Raw genomic sequence first — 22,772 nt, 5'->3', positions numbered from 1 at the left:
TGACGGATAAAACCGCTAAACATCAGTCATGTGACCACGGGGTGGACAAGAGGGGAAGAGATCAGTGTTGGGGAGTAACAAACTAAAACTAGCGACTTTTGGTTTCAGCTACTAACTTAAAGGTGCACGCAGTATTTTTTTTCCTCATTTAAAAAATGTGTACTTAAGAAATTAATAGTATGGATATAAAATGGACATATGTATAAAATCATAACCACTCATATCAGATGATGAGTTCAGTCTTATCAGTAACCTTATAAATGCTCTTATTCTACATGGAGAGGGACTCCTCATGGGGGCAGCCATGTTAGGATCACATGACCAGATGAATACTACTCATGCAGTCATAATCGCAGTAACAACCCTGTTATGGGACACTTACATTCATGGATTAAATTAATCATGGTTTACAGTGTATAGTGACTTTCTACAATAGCATCTATAACTGAAAACTACTGTGTTTGAATGATGCTGCATCCAGACAAGTAGGTGTCAGTGTAAGCCGTATTTCGACATACTTAAAATAAAAAACGACCGAGTGCACCTTTAACAAAATCTTTTAAAAAATGTTCACTGAGCTTTTCTAGGTATAAGCTACATTTTCCAACAGTTTGCAGTGTTTGTTTGTTTTTACACAATGCCAGCTTTTATGGCTATTGTCATGGCAAAATTCAAGTACAAATATTAAAAAGTTAAAACAACTAAAAACCTCTCCATGCTGTTTATGAAAGTATATTAAAAGGCAAATGTCTTGTATAGAAAAAAAAAAACAGAATTGTACTAATAAAAAAAAAAATACAAATACAATGAATACATAAACAGCATGGAGAGGTTTTTAGCTATTTTAACTTTTTTAATATTTGTACTTGAATTTTGCCATGACAATAGCCATAAAAGCTGGCATTGTGTAAAAACAAACAAACACTGCAAACTGTTGGAAAATGTAGCTTGTACCTAGAAAAGCTCAGTGCTTGCATTTACAGTCACGTTAGTTTGACTGATTTATCCAAATTGACTACCAGCCATAGACAATGCAGGTGGAACTTCGATAACGCTACTCATGTGATAAAGGTTTATATCAGTGAGAAAATCTCCCTGTTGTTCTTAGTCTTCATCAACACCGATTGCAAGATTACTCTACTGCTTCTCCTACAATGCCTGGATGTGCAACGTTGAATTTCCAACTGAATTTGAACCACTGAAATTTTAGAGACAATTTTTTTTTTAAAGTGAAATATAAAATGGAACAAATTTTACCATTATAATATTACATAAGGAACAATTGACGACGGACCATTGAGTTAATATAAATAATGCACACCCCAATGTGGTAATGTGGCCACAACGCTCAGGTGTTCACTTTTTTTATTTTTTATAATTTAACGGGTCGACGTAAATTACTCCAATTACGGTTATTTATTTTATAAAATATTTTCCCACTACTTACTTGGTCCTCGTGGTGCGGAGTTACTCACTTCAATCCAGGTGTATGAAGGACATGTCTCAGTTGCCTCCGCAGCTGAGATCGTCAATCCGCGCATCTTATCACGTGGCTTGAGCGCTTTACTGCAGACAGCGCGTGTGGAGGCTTCGCGCTATTCTCCGCGGCATCCACACACAACTCACCATGCGCCCCACAGAGAGCGAACCACAATCACGATTACCCCATGTGACTCGCAGAGCTACCCAGGCCCCATGGTTATTACACCTTAATATTGTTTGAAATCTTTGCAAAGTTATTCAAAATAAAAAAATAGAAGAAAAAAAAGAGAAACAAAAAAAATAAAAATAAAATAAATCACAAGTATTCACGTCCTTTGCTCAATACTTTGTTGAAGCACCTCTGGCACCAATTACAGCCTCAAGTCTTTTTGTGTATGATGCTACAAGCTTGGCACATCTATTTTTGGGCAGTTTCTCCCATTCTTCTTTGCAGAACCTCTCAAGCTCCATCAGGTTGGATGGGGAGCGTCGGTGCACAGCCATTTTCAGATCTCTCCAGAGATGTTCAATCGGGTTCAAGTCTGGGCTCTGGCTGGGCCAATCAAGGACATTCACAGAGTTGTCCCGTAACCACTCCTTTGTTATCTTGGCTGTGTGCTTAGGGTGGTTGTCCTGTTGTAAGATGAACCTTCGCCCCTGTCTGAGGTCCAGAGTGCTCTGGAGCAGGTTTTCATCAAGGATGTCTCTGTACATTGCTGCATTCATCTTTCCCGACTAGTCTCCCAGTTCCTGCCGCTGAAAAACATCACCACAGCATGATGCTGCCACCACCATGCTTCACTGTAGGGATGGTATTGGCCAGGTGATGAGAGGTGGCTGGTTTCCTCCAGACATGATGCTTGCCATTCAGGCCAAAAAGTTAATGTGGAGGTTCAGGGAGGTTCCCATCAGGTTCTTGGTCATCTCCCTGACTAAGGCCCTTCTTCCCGATCGCTCAGTTTGGCCGGGCGGCCAGCTCTAGGAAGAGTCCTGGTGGTTCCAAACTTCTATTTACGGATGGAGGCCACCGTGCTCATTGGGACCTTCAATTCTGCAGAAATGTTTCTGTACCCTTCCTCAGATCTGTGCCTCGATTCAATCCTGTCTCGGAGGTCTACAGACAAATCCTTGCACTGTTAACTGTGGGACCTTATATTAGACAGGTGTGTGCCTTTCTAAATCATGTACAATCAACTGAATTTACCACAGGTGGACTCCAATCAAGTTGTAGAAACATCTCAAGGATGATCCGTGTAAACAGGATTCACCTGAGCTCAATTTTGAGTGTCATGGCAAAGGCTGTGAATACTTATGTACGTGATTTTTTTTCGTTTTTTATTTTTAATAAATTTGCAAAGATTTCAAACAAACTTCTTTCACTTTGTTATTATGGGGTATTGTTTGTAGAATTTTGAGGAAAATAATTAATGTAATACATTTTGGAATAAGCCTGTAACATAATAAAATGTGGAAAAAGTGAAGCTCTGTGAATAATTTCCGGATGCACTGAATCTCAAGATATTCTGATTTTCGTCCCTAAAACGCTCTTGTGGGTGGAACTACTTTCTTTCGCACACAGATCCAGAGTCTTGTTTTAGTACAGGCCAAGCCCTCGTAGCTACTTCGAAAACATCACTTTAATATAAGTAATGGAGACTTGTGCTGCTGTATAGCACTTAATGGAGTAACAAAGTAGTTTGTGAGTGAGCAAGCGAGAGCGAGAAATTGAGAGATTGTTTGTGGAATGATCTGTGCTTGGTTACATCACTTCAAATTGCCAAGATGTAAGTTTAAGTATACTTCTCAACAGCAGTGTGGTCGTGTTGCCATTCTTGTGTATTGCTTTTCAGTTGCTAAACAACTGTTTACAACCCCACTGAGTCGAAGGGGTGAGTTGATATGAAGGCTCTATATGTAGCTCCTGAGTATGTGTGTGAACATGAGGGGGAGGGGGAGCATGAGGGTGCTTTCAATAGATAGTTAAAGTTTTTTGGGATAATAATATATAACATTTTATTGATCAAGTCACAGGGGTGTGTCGACATCAAGTCTCTGTTGGTCACGACACGTGTGTGTATGTATTTATGTGTATGTAAGAGATAGAGGGAGCACAAGGGTGCTTTTCAACTGAATTAATATAAATTTAGAATATTATAGACATTTTTTGTCATTCTTATCCAATTTACTTTGCCAATGTCTTTGATTTACATAGTTATTTTGCTGTGGTAGCTTGTGAGGCTCTTATGAAATCAGAATCAAGCATTCAACAGACATGTGGTATAAAATGCAAATAATATTTGTACCTATAACAATAAAGATGGAATTGCATTATATTGCATTTTGATACTGAACTTTTTAAAAATTAAATAATAAACATTCATTTTCCATGGTGAAATTTTGCACAAAAAGTTTTTCATCATAAATATAGAACCATAAAGACACTGGCTACCACCCCTGGAGTTCGCTAGTTCGAATCCCAGGGCGTGCTGAGTGACTCCAGCCAGGTCTCCTAGGTAACCAAATTGGCCCGGTTGCTAGGGAGGGTAGTCTCACATGGAGTAACCTCCTCATGGTCACAATAATGTGGTTCGTTCTCGGTGGGGTGCGTGGAGAGTTGAGCGTGGATGCCATAATGGATGGTGAGAAATCTCTGCGGGTTTGACGGTCTAAGACATGGAGGCAGCTGGAATTCGTCCAAATGTTTTGCATGAAATAATGTAATGGAGTGAAATATTTAGATAAATGCTGTTATTCATCAGTATGTTTTGACTTGATGAACAGCATCAATTTATATAAATTAGGATATTTTAGACTAGTGTATCTCCTCAAGTTGAATGCTTGGTTTAAAGACGCCTTTTAAACAGCATTAAAATAGTTCCCATGTTTGATGGGCACTTACTGGCTGTTTTCCTCCCCAATTCATCTATTTACACCAGCATTTAAGCAAAAACTTTTAGATCAAATTTTCTTTTAAATCATGAGAAACAAATTCCCTCAAGTGTCTCCAAACTTTTGACTGGTAGTGTATATTTAAAAAGATATTGTGCCCTTTAATAGCTTCAGTGATGTTAACTACTTGTAGATCATTGCTTGTAGTGTAACTACCTGTAGACTACTGGTTTACCTACCGGTACTTTAAATTGAGAGAAGACTGAAAAATAGATTCCCCAACACTGGAGAAGTACAAAAATTAGTCAAACCCATTTACATAAGCATAGAATAAAACATAATAAATGTTAATAGGGGTTAGAACCACAAATACAAAGACCAGAACACAAACACTTGAAGCCCATGCAGAAGGTTGACACACATACCATGCGTGCTCATGCACTGAGTGGGGGGGGGGGAGTGACCTAACCATCATAAGAGTCCAAAAGAGGCAGAGAGCCCCGCCTCTCCCCATACATTCCTCCCTGAGAGTCAGAGACAGAAAGATTGACAGAATAAGAGAAAGGGAAAGACCATTGAAAAATAGAGAGTAATAGGTTTGTGGAGAGCATTAGTTGAGGTGGGACTCCCTCTTAGTGCAATTAGTGAAATTACAGTAGGTTAACAAGTACTGAATTGCTTGTGAAGGAAGTATAGTGAAAACACAAGTTGTTTGTTGTGTGTCAGTGCACACAGGTGGCTGTTTTCTTGAACGTGTTGGTCACCTGAGGTGCATCTCTGTCAGAACGATCCAGAGTGTCGTCTAAAGTGTTTCTCCGTCCTCGCTGGTCTAGAGTAGAGTAAGCGTCTGTTAACACAAACACAAAGTTTACATGAGCACAGTGATTTCTGCCTTACCACATATGTAGGTATGCAAAGGGTCCAAAATTAACACCAAGCATCAAATACACATAAAAAAATACAATAAAATGGGGTTTCAGAGCCGCTTTTTTTTATGACATAAGATGCAATTAGTCTAGTGAAGAAAAGATCGGTGACTGTCATGATTTTTTTTTTTATTAGTCGAAAATTACCACAAATTTAGAATGGACTTGGAAATATAACTTCATGTGGCAACACATTTACTAGTGTTAAGCCACCAAAACAAAAATAAAGAAAAATAAATCATATATATATATATATATATACATACATGTGTTGTGGCAACAGACACAGCTAATTAGGGTATGTTCAGTGATATGGAGTGGTGGTGGCGTAGTGGGCTAAAGCACATAACTGGTAATCAGAAGGTTGCTGGTTCAATCCCCAAAGCCACCACCATTGTGTCCTTGAGCAAAGGCACTTAACTCCAGGTTGCTACAGGGGGATTGTCCCTGTAATAAGTGCACTTTAAGTCGCTTTGGATAAAAGCATCTGCCAAATGCATAAATGTAAATGATATGAAGTTAACACAAACAATACTTTTACTTTAAAGCCACTTTGTGTATTGCTTAAATGCAAAAATATATACTACTTAGCACTTGCTTGTTTTGATTATAATTTTTTTTGCCACCATTCTGAGTAAACTCTGAGACTTGTGCGTGAGAATCCCATTAGATCAGCAGTTACAGAAATATTCAAATGTTCACCATGGTCGAAATCACTGAGATCACATTTGTTTCTCCATTCTGATGGTTGCTGTGAACATTAAAGAAAGCTGATTTATAGCTGCGTGATTTTATACATTACACTGTATAAATGGTTCATGAGTGTATACAGTAATTAAAAGTACAGTTTAATGGCCAGTATAAAGTATTTGGAGCCAGTTAATTCACAATACACACTCCATAAACTAGAAGGTAATTTTGGACCCCGGTACAAACATAACATTTTGATGGTACATGTTTTTCTTACCTGGTCCCATGTCATTAAGAGGAATCATATCTCGGTCCCTGTCCTGTTTGCCTCCTATCAAAAAACCCAAACAATGTGAGTTCACGGAGACAAAGACCTGTGGAGCGCTTGTTAATATGTACTCAGGCTATCTTTTGGATCTATTTGTTGCATAAACACACTAGAATGGATTGCTTCCTCACCTCTGTCTATTAGCGGCAAGGTGCTGTCCTCATATCCTCCGTTGCTGCGGGTGTTGTTAGGGGGGGTTAGGTTGACCATGAAGTCTGTTTTCTTCCAGCCATCTTTTTCCAGTGTCCGGCGGAGCTCCTTGAAGCCCCACACTATCTGCAGCACCAGCCCAGCACCACGGACCTCTCGATCTGAACGGTTGCTACATGGGGAGAACACAGGCGGTTATGAAATGTACAACAACAGCTTACACACAGAGCACATTGCTCAGAAACAAGCACACAGACGTGACCAGAATTTTCAGAGAAACAGCGACACAATACAAACATACCTGTCTTTGTTGATGAGCACCAGTCTCTCGATGCCCTGGGAGCTGCGCAGGGTTTTGGCCGCCTCCACGCTGGACCCGACCACCTCTGCGATAGTGCTGAGAACAGACACCACCGTCTCCTCTGAGAGCGCACGCGCAGGCTGACTCTGACCACCGCCCGGCAGATTAGCCACCAGGTTAGGCACTGCATGTTTACCTAAACACAAAGAGAGACAGATTGCGGTAAATACATATACAGATCACTGCTAAAAGGAATGAGGAGACAAATAAAGGGAATATAAGACTTGGTATATTTGATGCAGGTATTATTTTTATCACTGATAGACTATGCAAGCAATTCTTATTGCAAGTCAAATACTAATCTTGCTTATTCACACCTAGCAGGTCACGGTTGCGAGCGTCAATGGCAAGGTTTCTCAGCGCTCCAGACATGGCTCTGACCACTCGATCGTTCCCATGAGATAACAGCTCCGTCATCATTGGCAGGCCATGCTCATGTCGCAGCATTGCTCTAATGTACCGCCCATACTGACATAGGAAAACAAAGATAGAGTTAATTACAACTCAAAATGAATTAGATTGAAATGTGTCTGTTCCATGACTAACTTGTGCAAACCTGGAACAACTTCACAGCTGCGCAATTACAGAAAATGAAACCACACCCAGGTAATGTGTAATCCTAGTATATGCATTGCAATAGCAGTATAGCACGTATCTGTTTATGTTAGCAGTGCAATTCTCTGCAGTTGTTTTGTGCATGTACTCACAGTCCAGCGGCCCGCACACAGATTCTGTACGGCTCCCGCTGCGGCTTCTAGAACCGATGGGTTCTTGCTCTCTTTCAGGAGGGAAGTGTACACGCGCACCACCTCTGGCTGGAAAAGCAACTCATAGCCTACAGAACAACACAATCATGACATTTTATCTAATCTATTACCTGACTAAACTTATGATATTGAGATGATGCAGTACAATTCACAAAATATTCATAGGCAACAGGAAGTCCATTCAGAACAGTGTGATTGTCTTTGTACCTTTGGCTGGAGTGCTTCTCTTTGGAATGTCAATAGTATCTGAAGTCCCATCATCCTCTTTCTTCCCTAAACACAACAAGTGAAATAGAGAGAAAGTTTAAATAAAGTGATACAGATTAAAGGGATAGTTCAACCAAAAATGAAAAAATTATCCTTTATTCGCCCTCATGCCATCCCAGATGTGTATGATTTTCTTTCTTTTGCTAAACACAGATGAAGATTTTTAAAAGAATATTTCAGCTCTGTAGGACCATTCAATTCAAATGAATGGTGACCAGAACTTTGAAGCTCCAAAAAGCATAAAAAGGCAGCATAAAATACATAAGTTAAATGCATATCTTCTGAAGAAATATGAGATATATATATATATATATATATATATATTTTTTTTTTCACTATATCTCTTTCGCATTCTTTGTGCATATAACCACCTACTGGGCAGGGAGGAGAATTTATAGTAAAAAAGGACTTAAATATCGAACTGTTTCTAGCTCACACATATCATATCGCTTCTGAAGACACTGATTTAACCACTGGAGCTGTATGGATTACTTTCATGCTGTATTTCTGTGCTTCTTGGAGATTTAAATTTATGATGACCATTCACTTGCATTTTAAGGACCTACAGAGCTGAAATATTCTTCTAAAAATCTTCATCTGTGTTCTGCAGAAGAAATAAAATCATACATCTGGGATAGCATGAGTAAATTATGAGAATTTTCATTTTTGGTGAACTTTCCCTTTAATGAACAATTTAAAAAAAAAAATTACGTCACATTTTAGTGATATTATATGACATTTAGAAGCATTTCTTTGAAGAAAACCACCTTCATATTAGACTACAAAATCATGATCACTGCCATTCTATAGACATTTCATTGGCGTGAATAACGCATTCCAACATAAAAGGAAAACATATAAAAGGGGGATTTTCTTCAAACAATAGATGGTTTTCTTCAGACAGAGTTATGACAGAAGCCATTTATTCCCCATTAGAAAAAACCCTACAGGGCGTGTTGATTAGACGGATGACATCATTCAGATGGCCCAGTTTATACAGAATTATGTGCAAGACATAGTGCAAGTAAATACACACAGGAAAAACAATCAAACAATTATCCTTAAATAGGTCTATGTGATTAAAGATTAAGAGGAGGTGTGGATTCATCAGAAGTGAGGTGCACTGGCGCCCTCTCGTGGTTAAAGGTGAAATGTAAATAATGCCAACAGATTTAAAGGGCCTCAGTCATGCAATCAGTTGCTGAGTAAATGGACCTTAGTCAGGAAATATGTCATATGACTCATTTGGCCTTTTTGTGTAAAATGAAAGATTTCATTTCATTCGGGAAAAAAGGAAATAACTTAGAAGACAGCATAATTTTGTTGCCAACCTTTTAAAATGGCTTGTGTGTCAATAACACCCTTTAAATGCCGTCAAGGTTGGCAGCTCACTAGGCTTTGAAACAAAGCTTTAGAATTCCGTGTCCAGTGGCATAATCTGATACTTGTTTCTGGCTCACTCCATTGCCTTGTGCTCAATAACAACATTGTTTATGTGACTGGTGCCCTTACATGTCTTACTTTCCAAACATAATGCAGCTATTAAAATGGATGTCAAATGGTATGGGAAATAATTTTCTAATCCCCTAAAGCAGGAGGCTCACAGAAAAAAGTGAAAATGAAAAAATATATATATATTAAAATGTATAGTTTAACATTAACGAATTAAATATTACAGTTTCGTTTTGCTTTCTAAAGTTTATGGAAATAATAAGTTGATCATGATTATTCTATTGAATATCCTAGTTTTTAACTGTAAAGGGGAAAAAAAAAATCTGCATATATGTTTGTGCTAAAAAAATAATTTCATGAACATTTAGCTTGCTCACTGGAGGTTGTAAGGCCATATTCTCAGTAAAGCTGCTTTGGAATAATTTTAATTTTGAAAATGCAAGACAAAATATATTGTTCCTTTTAAGGTTTACATTCAAACATTAATAGTCAAAATATGGGGCCTGGGTAGCTCAGCGAGAAAAGACGCTGACTACCCACCCATGGAGTTTGCGAGTTTGAATCCCAGGGTGTGCTGGGTGACTCCAGCCAGGTCTCCTAAGCTACCAAATTGGCCCGGTTGCTTCTATTCATTTAATTCTTTAATAATTTGTCCCTTGCAAAAGGATAATCATATCTGGGGGTCCTAGGCATCAAGAAAGTTTGAAAACCCCTTGCGCAAAAGCACTATTAGAATCCCATTTCAGATCCATTTTCTGAACATGAACCTAAAACAGGCATAAGTAGTTATAATGTGGTAAAACGTAAACTATTCCTGTGAAAGCAAGCAAAGCTTTTTATAAAGCAAAGAAAATTAAGAGAAAAGCTTACCTTTAGAAAACCACTCGTCTGCAACAGGATAAAAAGATGAAAGGTAAAACAGCAGAAGAGACCGATGAGAAAATACAGAAGAAAATGAGAGGAAAGGACAGTTTTTTTTTAGATATAAATGCAATAGTGCCCCAGCCACCATTAAACCAACCAGGCAACAAACCAAAAAGCACACATCCATGTGTAAAATTCATGCAAGCCTCATCTCTTTCTCGTGTAAACAACATTGATCTGGCAATTATCAAACTCACAGAATTAACATACTTCAAATTGTGTACTATGATTTAAGGACATGGAATAAACACGGCCACTTAGCTTTGTTTACACAACACAGAGATCACAGTGAAATGCAAAGATAGCAAGTTAGCTTATTGTAATTGGCTATGCCCCACGGACATTGCCTGTGTTTTTCTTTAAATGACTCAGACAAACCTTTGCCCTTTCGGGAACTGAAGCAACCGCCCTTTTGGGAAGAAGGGACGGGGCCTTGGTTGATGGGCATCGTCTCCTGGTAGCGCTCACAGCCTGGTATCTCCCGGTGCACATGATAGGACAGATTCCTCAGCAGACACACGCTGTTCTCTATCAGCTGCAAAGACAGACATAATAAACATTTATTATTATTAGTTTTTAATAATAATGACTTTGTAGGAGACTGAAATATCACAACTGAGATTGCCAAATGATAAACTATTTCTTAAACAGTTGATAATCAAAGAGCAAAGACTGACCCCTTTTGGCACATGTACATGTCTATTTGTTATGTGATTACATCTGAAAGACTTTTATAGTCATTTGCTCAACTGCTATACATCTATAAGATGTTTTCTCTCTGATGTAAATACAATATTCAGCAGATATCTTTGCGACATTTATGATTTAGAATGTTTGTAAATCTGATCTTAAGATGTTTAGCAGATGTTAAATAGAATGTGATGCTTTCCAGATATAACAAACATCTGGAATCCCAATAATCTACATTAGAAACTTTAGAATTTACCGAGTGCCCTTTTTATTCCAATTCCATTGTTTTTTTTTTATTTCCAGCATTACAGCATTTCCACAGATTACAGAGTATAACGTCATCATGACATCATAGTTGCAATAACTTCACGCATAAGATTAGTAAGCAACTTTTATCACACTAAAGTCATGTTAATGCATATAATTATACGTGTATGTTTGAAACCGTGTGTATTTTAATGTTTATAGTCTGGCCCCATTCACTTCCATTGAAAACGTGTATAATTTTTTTTTTTTTTGCAATTCTGTTTGGGTGCTGCTGGAGATGCAGAAATTTCACACTTAAGCTTTAATAATTATGTTAGTAGCTATTTTTATATTGGGTCAAGAACACACACACACACACACACACACACACTCAGAAGTTTCCAACTTAGGTTGAAGTCATAACTCATTTGTTTTTACATTAACATTTTATTGATTAAAAAAAAAAAAACAGGATTGAAGAAACAGAACACAAAGAATCAAATTATAACAAATTGAAGCTCCATCCCCAGATTCTGATTTAGCAGGGAGTAATACAATGATTAGAGGTCGACCGATCGGCCGATTTTTTTGCATTTTTTACATAATCCGCATCGGCCAATATCCACGCATATCAAGCCGATTATTAGGCAGGCGCATCTGTGGGCAGCCTAGTGTTGTTGTGGAACACGTGTTTGACGCACACTGCCCCTAGAGTCATTTTCCAGCAGAATGAGCAGACCTCATCCAGTGCCTAAAGGAGGAGCTAAGTTCCTTGGAGAAAACAGTAAGGGTTAAATTTGTATAACTTCTTTAGATTTAATTAAACTTTTGATATGTTACTGCCAACTTCAAGAAAAAACGTGACAAACGTGATAGTTGACATGACGTTCGGCTACTTTGGATATTGATAGCGTAGTTGAAGTTGCATTATCACAGCAGAAGGGTTGCTATCATGTCACAATAATTAAGCAAGAATTAAGCAAGACTTGAGACTTTTGAATCTGAGACTTTTATTTGTTCTGTTTGTGTGTCTTATATTTGAGAGGGTTGTCACTCAATGCAGATAAATAAGTAATAAAAATATACCAACGCACTATATGCTATTGAAGGACTGGCTTTGGTAAGCTCGGACGTTATCGGTTCTGCTGTCGGTACTGGAGAAATTAAGAAAATACATTTATTATTGCTATAAAGAGAAAGTTATTTTATCTCGCAGCCATTTCTATGTATAATAATATGAAACCATTTGTCTGTGATGCAATTTAGCAGTCAGAGAGAGAGAGAGAGAGATCTCGCGCACAGCGAGCAGAACAAGAGCCCTGCTAAATGAGTGACAGAACTAAACATTCAAACGTAGCCTGGTTTAGATCTGTGATATTAGTCTGATTTTATTTTAGATTTTGCCTTCCAAAGATTATAAAAATAATATTTATACATAAGCCGCATTCTGTCTAGCACAACTTCCTTCCCTTCACAGCGGTGCACTGACATTTCTCCCTAAAACTCAAACTTAACGTCAGAATCAGCACGATCGGTGATTGTTGTAAAATGGTACTGTTGCTAAATTGCGGGACGCGTTTAATGATAAAGAGCGCAAGAGATACCGTTCCCAAGGTGGCGCGCGCTCCGAAACACACCGCAAAGAGACAAGCAAAGTATAGGCTACTTTGGGTTTCATGTGCACGTCTAAACGATCAACTATACACAAAAATATGTCAAAACGACCGGCTTGGAGAATTCACTTAAACACAGTTTATGTCTTAAATGGACGTAGTTATGGAAATAGTTGGGAGAAAATATGCTGCATCAGGAGTCTATTAGATCTGAACTCGGTCTTAAAGGGGAAGCTGTCTATTAAACGTGACGATTGAGCCATTACTGCGAATCAAACAACAAAAGGCAAAGAGAAAATCACTTACAGCTCTTGAATGAATAACATCTGCTTTAATAAGCATTAATCTATCTATGATAAACTATACAGTGTTATTTTACAATTGATTACTTCATTAGATTTCTTTTTAGACCACACCTGAACAGTAATGTTAGTAGACCTTCCTGAAATTAAATCACTGTGCCTATATAACGTTTATATTTGTGTAATATATATATATATATATATATATATATAAAATAAAAAGAGCCGTTAAGAATACTGTTAAAGTACCGGATCGATAAGCAGTATCGTTAAGATAGTAATACCATTAAAACCTTAACGATACCCATCCCTAGTTATGCCTGTGCTTCTCTTGGATGCTCTGAATATTGGATTACATGTCTGGATTGCCCCTTAATTAAAGCTGCATTTGGATCTCAACCTTCGTGTCTCGGAGCAGTTCGTAACACCTGCTTTGTTTATTTAATATATTTGTTATACATTATTTATACAATATGTTTTTACATTATACATTTTTAATTTTAAGTGTACAAGTGCAGATTGGTCAAGTGTTCAATAAATGTATTTGTTGAGAAATGTTGTCTGTCTTAAGTAAATATTTGTTACATTTTATCTTTCAAATAAAAAGTTCAAATAAGAGGCTAAAAACAAGCACATATCGGCCAAAATAAATCGGCAGCATTAATCGGCCATCGGCCGACCCGGATTTCTAAAGATCGGCATCGGCATCAGCCTGAAAAAACCAATATCGGTCGACCTCTAACAATGATGCCTCATGATCTTTTCCAAAAGGTAGTAATCACCACTCCCAGAGTGTTTGCTACTCCCAAAAATAGTACAGAGCAGGTGGCACAGCTGTAAATTCCCTAGTAAAACTCGTTTTTTTAACCACTCCACAGATTTCATATTAGCAAACTATAGTTTTGGAAAGTCGTTTAGGACATCTACTTTGTGCATGACATAAGTAATGTTTCCAACAATTGTTTACACTCAGATTGTTTTACTATTAATTTACTATAATCACAATTCCAGTGGGTCAGAAATGTACATACACCAAGTTAACGGTGCCTTTAAACAGATTGGAAAATTCCAGAAAAGTCCACAAGACTGGTTCATCCTTGGCAGCAATTTCCAAATGCCTAAAAAGGTAGCACACTCATTTGTACAAACAATAGTACACAAGTATAAACACCATGGGACCACGAAGCCATCATACCGCTCCGGGATGAACGTAGTTTGGTGTGAAAAGTGTAACTCAATCCCAGAACAGCAGCAAAGGACCTTGTGAAGATTCTGGATGAAACAGGTAGACAAGTATCTATATCCACAGTAAAACGAATCCTATATTGACATAACCTGAAAGGCTGCTCAGCAAGGAAGAAGCCACTGCTCCAAAACAGCCATAAAAAAAGCCAAGGCTACTGTTTGAAAGTGCAAATGGGGACAAAGATCTTTTTGGAGAAATGTCCTCTGGTCTGATAAAAAATGTTTTTTAACTGTTTGGCCATAATGACCATTTGGAGGAAAAAGGGTAAGGCTTGCAAGCCAAAGAACACCATCCCAACCGTGAAGCATGGGGGAGGCAGCATCATGCTTTGCTGCACTTCACAAAGGAAGAAAAATTATATGGATATATTGAAGCAATACCTCAAGATATCAGACAGGAAGTTAAAGCTCGGTTGCAAATGGGTCTTCCAAAAAGTTATATAGTAAGTGGTTGCTGCTCAGCTTCTCTCTCATTTGGCCACACACAATCTCTTTGAGTGTTTTCAATCTGGTTTTCATCCTCTACATAGCACTGAGACTGCACTCATCAGAGTTGTAATGATCTACTGATTGCCGCGGACTCTGGAGCCATCAATATCCTGGTCCTTTTAGAAATCATCTCTGCTTTTAACGCTATCTCTCATAGCATACTCATCGCTAGGCTTTCTGCAATTGGCATCTCTGGCACTGCTCTGTCCTGGTTCATTTCTTACCTCTCCGGCCACCAACACTACATTTCTATTATGTCAGTTTAAATCTAATACTGTTCCTGTTTATCAAGGTGTCCTCCAGGGTTCTGTACTTGGTCCTTTGGTCTTCATCGTCTGTATGCTTCCCCTAGGTCACACAATTAGCCACCATGGCCTCAATTTTCACTGCTATGATGACGACACTCAACTTGATATCAGCTCCAAGTACACTGCCCCCTTCCCCACAAGCTCCTTATCAGAATGTATTAAGGACATCAACTCATGGATGACAGTAACATTCTAAAACTCACCACTGATAAAACTGATGTACTGATAGTTGGGTGTCCAAGTGTTTTATCTCATCTGCCTGATCAATTGGACTATATAAATGGTGTCCTGGTCAGACCCTCTGCTACTGTTCATAACCTTGGCATTATCATTGACCCCACACTCGCTTTCCATACTCACATCTCCTCGCTCACAAAAACTGCTTTCTATCATCTACGCAACATTGCACGACTCCGCCCCATTCTTAGCACCAAAGATGCAGAAACTCTTCACAACTTTATTAATTCTCAATTTTACTATTGTAATGCATTCTTTTCCGACCTTCTGATTAAAACAATAAACAAACTGTAATACATCTAGATTTCAGCAGCTAGTGTTCTCACATACTCAAAGAAATCCGCTCACATCACTCCCATTCTTTGTAGGCTACACTAGCTGCCATTATTGTATCAATACAAAATTCTCCTTAAAACATTCAAAGCTTTACATGGTCTTGCCCCCAATGCATCACTGATCTTGTCCACCACTACACCCCACACCGCTCACTCAGGTCATCTGATTTGGGCCTATTCATTCCACATTGCAAGCTGGCCTCATTAGGTGGTAGGGCTTATTGCACAGTTGCCCCTTTGCTTTGGAACTCTATTCCTCAGTCCCTCCGAGATCTCACATCCATACATGATTTCAAAATCAATCAAAACATATCTCTTTGACCTATGCTTCTCTGACTCTTAAATTGGTTTATTTTATTTGGTGATACTTTAATGTTTACTCACATCCAGTAAAGCGACCTTGAGTTTGAAGAAAGGTGCTATATAAAATAAATGTATTATTGTTATATACAATGACACAAAGCATACCTGTAACATTGTGGCACAATGGCTTAAGGACAACAAAGTCAAGGTATTGGTTGTGACTGTCACAAAGCCTGACCTCAATCCGATAGAACATTTGGGCAGAACTGAAGAAGCGTGTGCGCTCAAGGAGGCCTGACACACCTGACAGTTACGCCAGTTCTGTCTGGAGGAATGGGCCAATATTCCAGCATCAAGCTTGAAGGCTACCCAAAATGTTTGAACCAAGTTAAACAATTTGACAACAATTTCTAGCTCCAAAATACTAACAAAGTGTATGTAAACTTCTGACCCACTGGGAATGTGATGAAAGAAATAAAAAGCTGAAGCTGAAATTCTCTCTACTATTTTTTGGACTTTATTTATGTACTTTTATTTTCACCCTTTTTCTCCCCAATTTAGAATGCCCAATTCCAAATGCACTCTTCGTGGCATCCATGCACAACTCACCACGTGCCCCACCGAGAGCAAGAACCACACATTATAGTGACCACAAGGAGGTTACCCCATATGACTCTACCCTCCCTAGTAACCAGGCCAATCGGTTGCTAAGGAGACCTGGCTGGGAACTCAGCACACCCTGATTCAAACTCGCAACTCCAGGAGTGATAGTCAGCATAAATACTCACTGAACTACACAGGCCCTGACATTTCACATTCTTAAAATAAATTAGTGATCCTAACTGACCTAAGACGATTTTACAATTGTGAAAAACTGAGGTGTATGTAAACTTCTGACTTCAACTGCATGTATATATACACAGATTGAGAGATATAGATCTATATCTATCTCATATATATATATATATATATATATATATATATATATATATATATATAAATAAATAACTGGTTTTGAATAACTGTTTCCAAACTTTAATTCGAACATAATCACATCTAAATATGATTGAAATGTGCAATATGCAGTCATAAAAATACTTTGTTCTCCTTCTAGTCTTCCCTAAAATTATCTGCTATTGTGTTTCGAATTTGTGGTAGAAGAGCAGCCCACAATCTTTGTACAAAAAACAGTTTGTACAAAAAAATATATTAAATACATGTTCACATGTATGTGCTTACAATTTAAATCTATTGGGTAATGTGCAATGAATGCCCCAATAAGTTAAATTGTAAACTAACAAGTCAAAATTGGTTTCGACCGAAACTAAGTGCTCAAAATCACCAACTAAAACTCAATGGTTACCTTGTTGTCCACATCTTTACAGTTGATCTGTGACTGGACAATATACATGAGAGAGTCGACCAGTCCAGAGCACTCCCTCAGCTTCCTCCTGGCCTCGCTCCGCTCTGAACTCACATTCCTGAAAGAGAAACATCATGTAACTAATTAGGACAGTGCCTCTTTAAAATTGTGAAAACTTTGGCATGCAAAGAAAGTTTTAGCTTCAGGTCATCACCTAAAACTAAAGCAGAAAATACAAGGGTGCCGGATGTGAAATTGGGAGTTAAAAGGCAGGCCACTGTTAGCTTTTTCTTTTTTTTTTTTTTTATGTAATCATGGTGTAAAACCATTCCTCTGCCTGAACAGAGTGCTTTCTAAAAGCCTAATAGGCAAGTGGGAGATGTGAGGGACAGTATAAAAGAGAAACACTCAAGGGAAATAAGAGGATTTCAAAGATCACATTTCTCTCTTTTGTCCAAACTTTGTCCTGGTTCTTTCAAAGTGTCTGAGTTTCACACACACATACAAAAGAGCATTTCCTTTGCACTTCCCTCCTTTCTTCCACTTAAAATGCAGTTTCCTCACACACACTCACAACCTTTCTTGACAGGAATTCTTAGCCAGCATAAAGCCACACCCCTCAGCCTTTAATGTATTTTACCATATGAATCTTGAATGTGCAACCACTTCCAAACACATCCTAATTACGAAAGTGCAAAACTACACATTTTCAAGGAAGCCCTGTATAATTAGGCTAGTTTCGGTTTCACCTGATCCTGATCGAACAGGTTTCTTTGGGGAGTTAACATAAAATGTGTTTGCATTCAAAACAGCCAAAGACATTTATCTTAATGTGTATGGCTTTGGCGTGGAGCTTTAAATGGGATTAATTTAAAGACACTACCTTTCCGAGAGAGTCTTACAGCTAAATAAATTCTACAGGGCAGCACTTTGTCAGCATTCCAATTAAAACACCACCACTAAATGTATGACAACCAAAAATATATAAGGGAGATCAGGTTAGTTGTCTCAAAGGCTACATTTCAGTAACAATATAATATGGATTCAAAAGTACAACTTCGCAAATGTGTCTTTTCACTAGCAGTGGTTTTATATGTTGTTCTCAAACATTACTTCAAAACCCCCTTAAATAAGAATAATTGCTGTGACTTCTACACTCTGTAGTAAATTTTCATCATATGTCATATCTAATATTCAATCATACTTTTGTTATAGGTCTTGGGTAAACAAGTGAACATTTCAAAACCACACTGGATTATATAAAAGCAGTATAGAGTCAACTATATTATGAAGGCAAGTCACATTTTGTCATATTGTCAAAATTTTACTGGGTATGTTGTCTTGTGTTTTGAAATGTCATAAATGTATACAATTTATCAATTCCAAAATTTGTTGGCAAAACAATGTTTTAATATTTTTGTAAGTAACTTTTACATTTTTGTTGTTTTGTCAATTGGTTTGTGCCTCAATTGACACTTCGCTAAGCTCCGCTCCCCTTAGTTAAGTTTGCTTGCTCTGACAAGCTCTGCAGAACTCCCCATTGGAATGAATGGGAGATTGCCATGGATGGCACGTTTTTTTGGCAAAATATTCTCTAAATGGATATTATGTGGGCTGGAATGAAGAGTGAAATTGTAATGCACATTTATCTTAAGTTTTTGGTTAAAGAAACTGTTAAATTACAGTCATTTGACTAAACCTGTGGAGACTGTGAATCAGAATCAAGGAAAACGATTAGTCACTTGAAAAGAAAAACTTCATTTAATAGCGATTAAGAGAACAGTGTTTTTAATCTCATAACACACTAATTTTGCTGCTGTGAACGGTTTATTTACTAATCGCCTTTACTATGACTTGAATTGATACATAAATTAAAGTTATAGCTAATAATGGAATTTGCTTTGAAGCAAATGTAGGTGTTGTTGGAGATGTTATATGTTCATTTGTGAATGAGGGCTGACAAAGTTTAATCCATAAAATGCTCTTCTCCAGACTTTTCAAAATATAAAAAAAAAAGAAAGAAAAACACTGCGTGTATCCTCTCTATGCAACGCGTGTCACTATTAAAAATTACCCGGCAACAACATGTTTGACATTTTTTTTATTATTTTGATAAAATTGCACATAAAATTAGCCAAACACATTACTTCCATAGGCTATCATTGGAAAATAGAAAACACGTGTCAGAGTAATGGCGGACGTGCAACATTTGCTGAGACAGGATTGGTCAGAAGCGCTTTTACGGCAGGGCTTAGCGAGGGGCCATTTGTTTTACTTTTTACATTTAGCTAAAAAGCCTTTAAGAGGTTGCTTAATGCAATGTAGATTTAAAGTGAGGCATAGATTTTATTTTCGTAATTGCTGGGGGTTAAGTGTGGTTTAATAGCAGGTTTCATAGTGACAACTTACCCCATAACTGGGGCAAGTTGTCACAAATGGTCAACATGTGTAACATTATCCTGGGCAAGAAGTGAAAACAAAACCTACCCTGAAAAATAGTCACTAGTGTAAAAAGTGTAGATTTAGCAATCAACCTCACAAAAAGTCAACCGTCTCTTTCTCGCTGTACCTTAAGCAGCCGGCAGTGTTGGTGAGTGCCGTCTCCCACTCCAAGTGTCTGGGTTTGCAGCTCTCCTCTCCCCCTTCGTTCCCCCTCTCCCAGCCCGAGTGTGGAACCATCACCTCATCAGACAGAGCGTGCAGCGCGTGATCCACAATCTCCATCTTTACAGAGTCATGAGATGACAGGTTCCACAGCGTGCCTTACAGAAGACAAGTCGACATCATCATCATCACTTTAACTACAGTATTCAAGTTCCAAAAGATCCTCTGATGACTAAGAGCAAGATCTTTTTATATACCTGTTATAGTGTCTGTGAGGTCCTGATCCCTTGTCTTCCTCAATAGCCGCACCAGGGCGGGAATTCCATCACAGTTCTTGATGGCTATCTTGTTATCTGGATCTCGTCCGTACGAGATGTTCTTGAGAGCTCCGCATGCTGCGTAATGCACCTCCTTCTTTGGGTTATCAAGCATTGACACCAGGGCTGGGATCCCCTTCATTCGCCTTACTTCTGATTTCACCTGCACAGAAAAAGTGCATAGAGCTTGCGAGTTGTGCAACAGCATAGTGAGGGCCAAATTCAGATTAGGAGATTATTTGTTGACGCTGTATCCTGTCGTACATTGACCGGACCTATACAGCAGTAGTTCTAGAGCTGTTGGAAAAAATCGTTTCAGCGATGAATTGTGATTCATACTCAAATGGTTCTGAATCGATTCTCAAAGGAATCAGAATCAATTCAGAGTTCAGTTTAAATCCCAGTACAGCAGTGGTGCACGCCAAAGACAGACGTAGAAACAAAGACACGAGATAAGTGCATCCACTAAATTCAAGTGCACAAACACGACTGTTTGCAGATCAGCAGTATCAAACACATGACCATTTGTGCCCGAACGAAACCCACGCACATGGCAACGGGATAGTTGATTCGTGTTAAGAAGCCAACAAACAACACGAAAGGTGAACTTGCACCCATAATTGCACTGATTTGCACACACCGGGGGAAAACAGAAGAAAATAATGATGAGGCAGCGGTTCGGGAGATGTCGGTGATGTTTTCATTTAATTACGGACAAAAGTGCGCACACTTGATGATAAAGGTTTTATCTTCTACTCGCAGAGCAAACAGATAGAACAGTGCCTTCAGGACGCTAGATACATTTTTGAAGCAACAACTCCGCTATTTAAACTGCTATACTATCACCTATGCAGGAGAGGAGAGGAGAAGGTGACAGCAGATATCTCTCTCATCCAGGACCAGCAACATCCATTTGTGCTTAAAAATGAAAACGAATAGCATGGCATAGATTCATTTTAAATAATAAATACTATTAAATGATTTACAGAGCTTAAAAATAAAAATAATGATATAATCAGTTGAAGTAATAGTATTCAGTATGTTTTGATGGAGAACCAATATTTATTTGGTGCTTTTAAGAGGTCCTAAAGAAAGAAAACGTGAAAATCTTTTAAACTATAGAACCATTTATTTAATCTTGTGGATGTTCCATGTTTTGTTCACAGCTCATACTGAATGTGGCATTAAAAGTTTGTAACAGAATGTAACAGTTTACTGTAATGCGACTCATTCTGATTTTTAAAACGGCTGTTAAATAAAAAGCTAAAAGGGGACAAAAATTGAAAAAAATTAATTTTGAAGAAACTGAAAAAAGATAGAAATTGGACAAGATGCATTGAGAATAATTTTATAACCGAATAGTTACCCTTAGAATAGTAACCGAATCGAATTGTGAGGCCAGTGAAGATTCACACCTATAAGTGGTTCTCAACCTTTTTGACTCCAAGGCCTCCCATTGTCAGAGAAAATATTTGAAGGCCCCCCTATGTAGGCTTATATTAGATATTTATATTAAAAATATATCTATTATAAGATATTTCCTTAAAACTTGTGATCCCAGAAATGTCTATAACTGTATATTCTTCATAAAAAGTTTAATTATAATAATTTATATCTATAATCTTTCGTATTTTAAATAAGAGAACTTGAGGCCCCCCTGGAAGTGTGCCGAGGCCCCCAGTGGGTCCCGACCCCTGGTTGAGAGCCACTGCTATAGAGCTTTCTGTGGGAATACAAACTAACCTTATCGTTCTTAAAGGTGAGATGCTGCAAGTAGGCTGCAGCGTTGCTTTTTACAGGGTCCAGGCGATAGTTGAGCATAGCGATGACTTCAGGAAGTTCTGGCTGCCTCCATGTGTTGGGGGCAGGGCCTTTCCGCAGTGTGCTGTCCAATGATGCCATGCTGCCTCTCTCTCCCTGAGCCAATGGGGCTCCGACTCCCCAATAATACATATCACCAGCTCCACTCATATCGCCATCCAGTGTGCCCTCATATGACCTAGACAGATTATTACATGAAGGTCAGTACAAGGTGACAGAATTTTCATTTTTGGGTGATCTATCCCTTTAATATAATGGAAACACACTAACCCGGTCCTACGTGGGGGTGGGGCATGGAGTGCATGTGCTAGCCGGGGCATTGTGCTATAGTGTATTGGCGTCCCCATGCCATAATCAGGATCATCGTATCCCAGGCTCCTCTGATCATCCTCCAGGCCGTAGGGCTCTGGGACGAATCGCTGCAGGACCCCAGTGATCTCCAGAGCACTGCCCATACGTCCCACCTGAGGCTGAGCTGCGTACGGGTCCAACTGTGGCCGGCTCTGTGCGCGGTAAGCAGAGTCCAGTGTGCGGTAGCCATCTACAGGCCTATGGAGTAAGTAACATGGTCAAGAAGAAAACTTTCTTAATTGATGAGCTATTACAATAGTACACATTTAAATTGGTTAAATGTTCTCGCTTCAAGATCCAGATTGACATGAG

At 38.5% G+C, this 22,772-nt stretch overlaps 1 protein-coding gene across 5 annotated transcripts in view; it reads right to left on the bottom strand.

Annotated features, from left to right (window-relative positions):
* LOC127651826 (catenin delta-1-like) overlaps nucleotides 1-22,772 on the bottom strand; it is a 55,282-nt gene that overhangs the window by 2,190 nt on the left and 30,320 nt on the right. For 2 of the 5 annotated variants that reach the window (XM_052137854.1, XM_052137857.1), the window contains 15 exons: nucleotides 22,380-22,658; nucleotides 22,032-22,287; nucleotides 20,229-20,451; nucleotides 19,937-20,129; nucleotides 17,368-17,485; nucleotides 10,615-10,771; nucleotides 10,183-10,200; nucleotides 7,801-7,866; nucleotides 7,534-7,661; nucleotides 7,144-7,294; nucleotides 6,767-6,962; nucleotides 6,447-6,637; nucleotides 6,265-6,318; nucleotides 5,136-5,218; nucleotides 4,797-4,895 (listed from right to left, as the gene is read on the bottom strand). In XM_052137854.1, the coding sequence (XP_051993814.1) occupies nucleotides 4,836-4,895; nucleotides 5,136-5,218; nucleotides 6,265-6,318; nucleotides 6,447-6,637; nucleotides 6,767-6,962; nucleotides 7,144-7,294; nucleotides 7,534-7,661; nucleotides 7,801-7,866; nucleotides 10,183-10,200; nucleotides 10,615-10,771; nucleotides 17,368-17,485; nucleotides 19,937-20,129; nucleotides 20,229-20,451; nucleotides 22,032-22,287; nucleotides 22,380-22,658 (2,173 nt within the window). In that variant the 3' untranslated portion in view covers nucleotides 4,797-4,835. The remainder of the gene's footprint in view (nucleotides 1-4,796; nucleotides 4,896-5,135; nucleotides 5,219-6,264; nucleotides 6,319-6,446; nucleotides 6,638-6,766; nucleotides 6,963-7,143; nucleotides 7,295-7,533; nucleotides 7,662-7,800; nucleotides 7,867-10,182; nucleotides 10,201-10,614; nucleotides 10,772-17,367; nucleotides 17,486-19,936; nucleotides 20,130-20,228; nucleotides 20,452-22,031; nucleotides 22,288-22,379; nucleotides 22,659-22,772) is intronic. The other 3 variants (XM_052137858.1, XM_052137855.1, XM_052137856.1) reach the window with 3 other exon arrangements.

Source organism: Xyrauchen texanus, chromosome 11, assembly GCF_025860055.1.
Source record: "Xyrauchen texanus isolate HMW12.3.18 chromosome 11, RBS_HiC_50CHRs, whole genome shotgun sequence".
Lineage (NCBI taxonomy): Eukaryota > Metazoa > Chordata > Actinopteri > Cypriniformes > Catostomidae > Xyrauchen > Xyrauchen texanus.
This window is presented reverse-complemented; position numbering and strand designations above follow the sequence as displayed.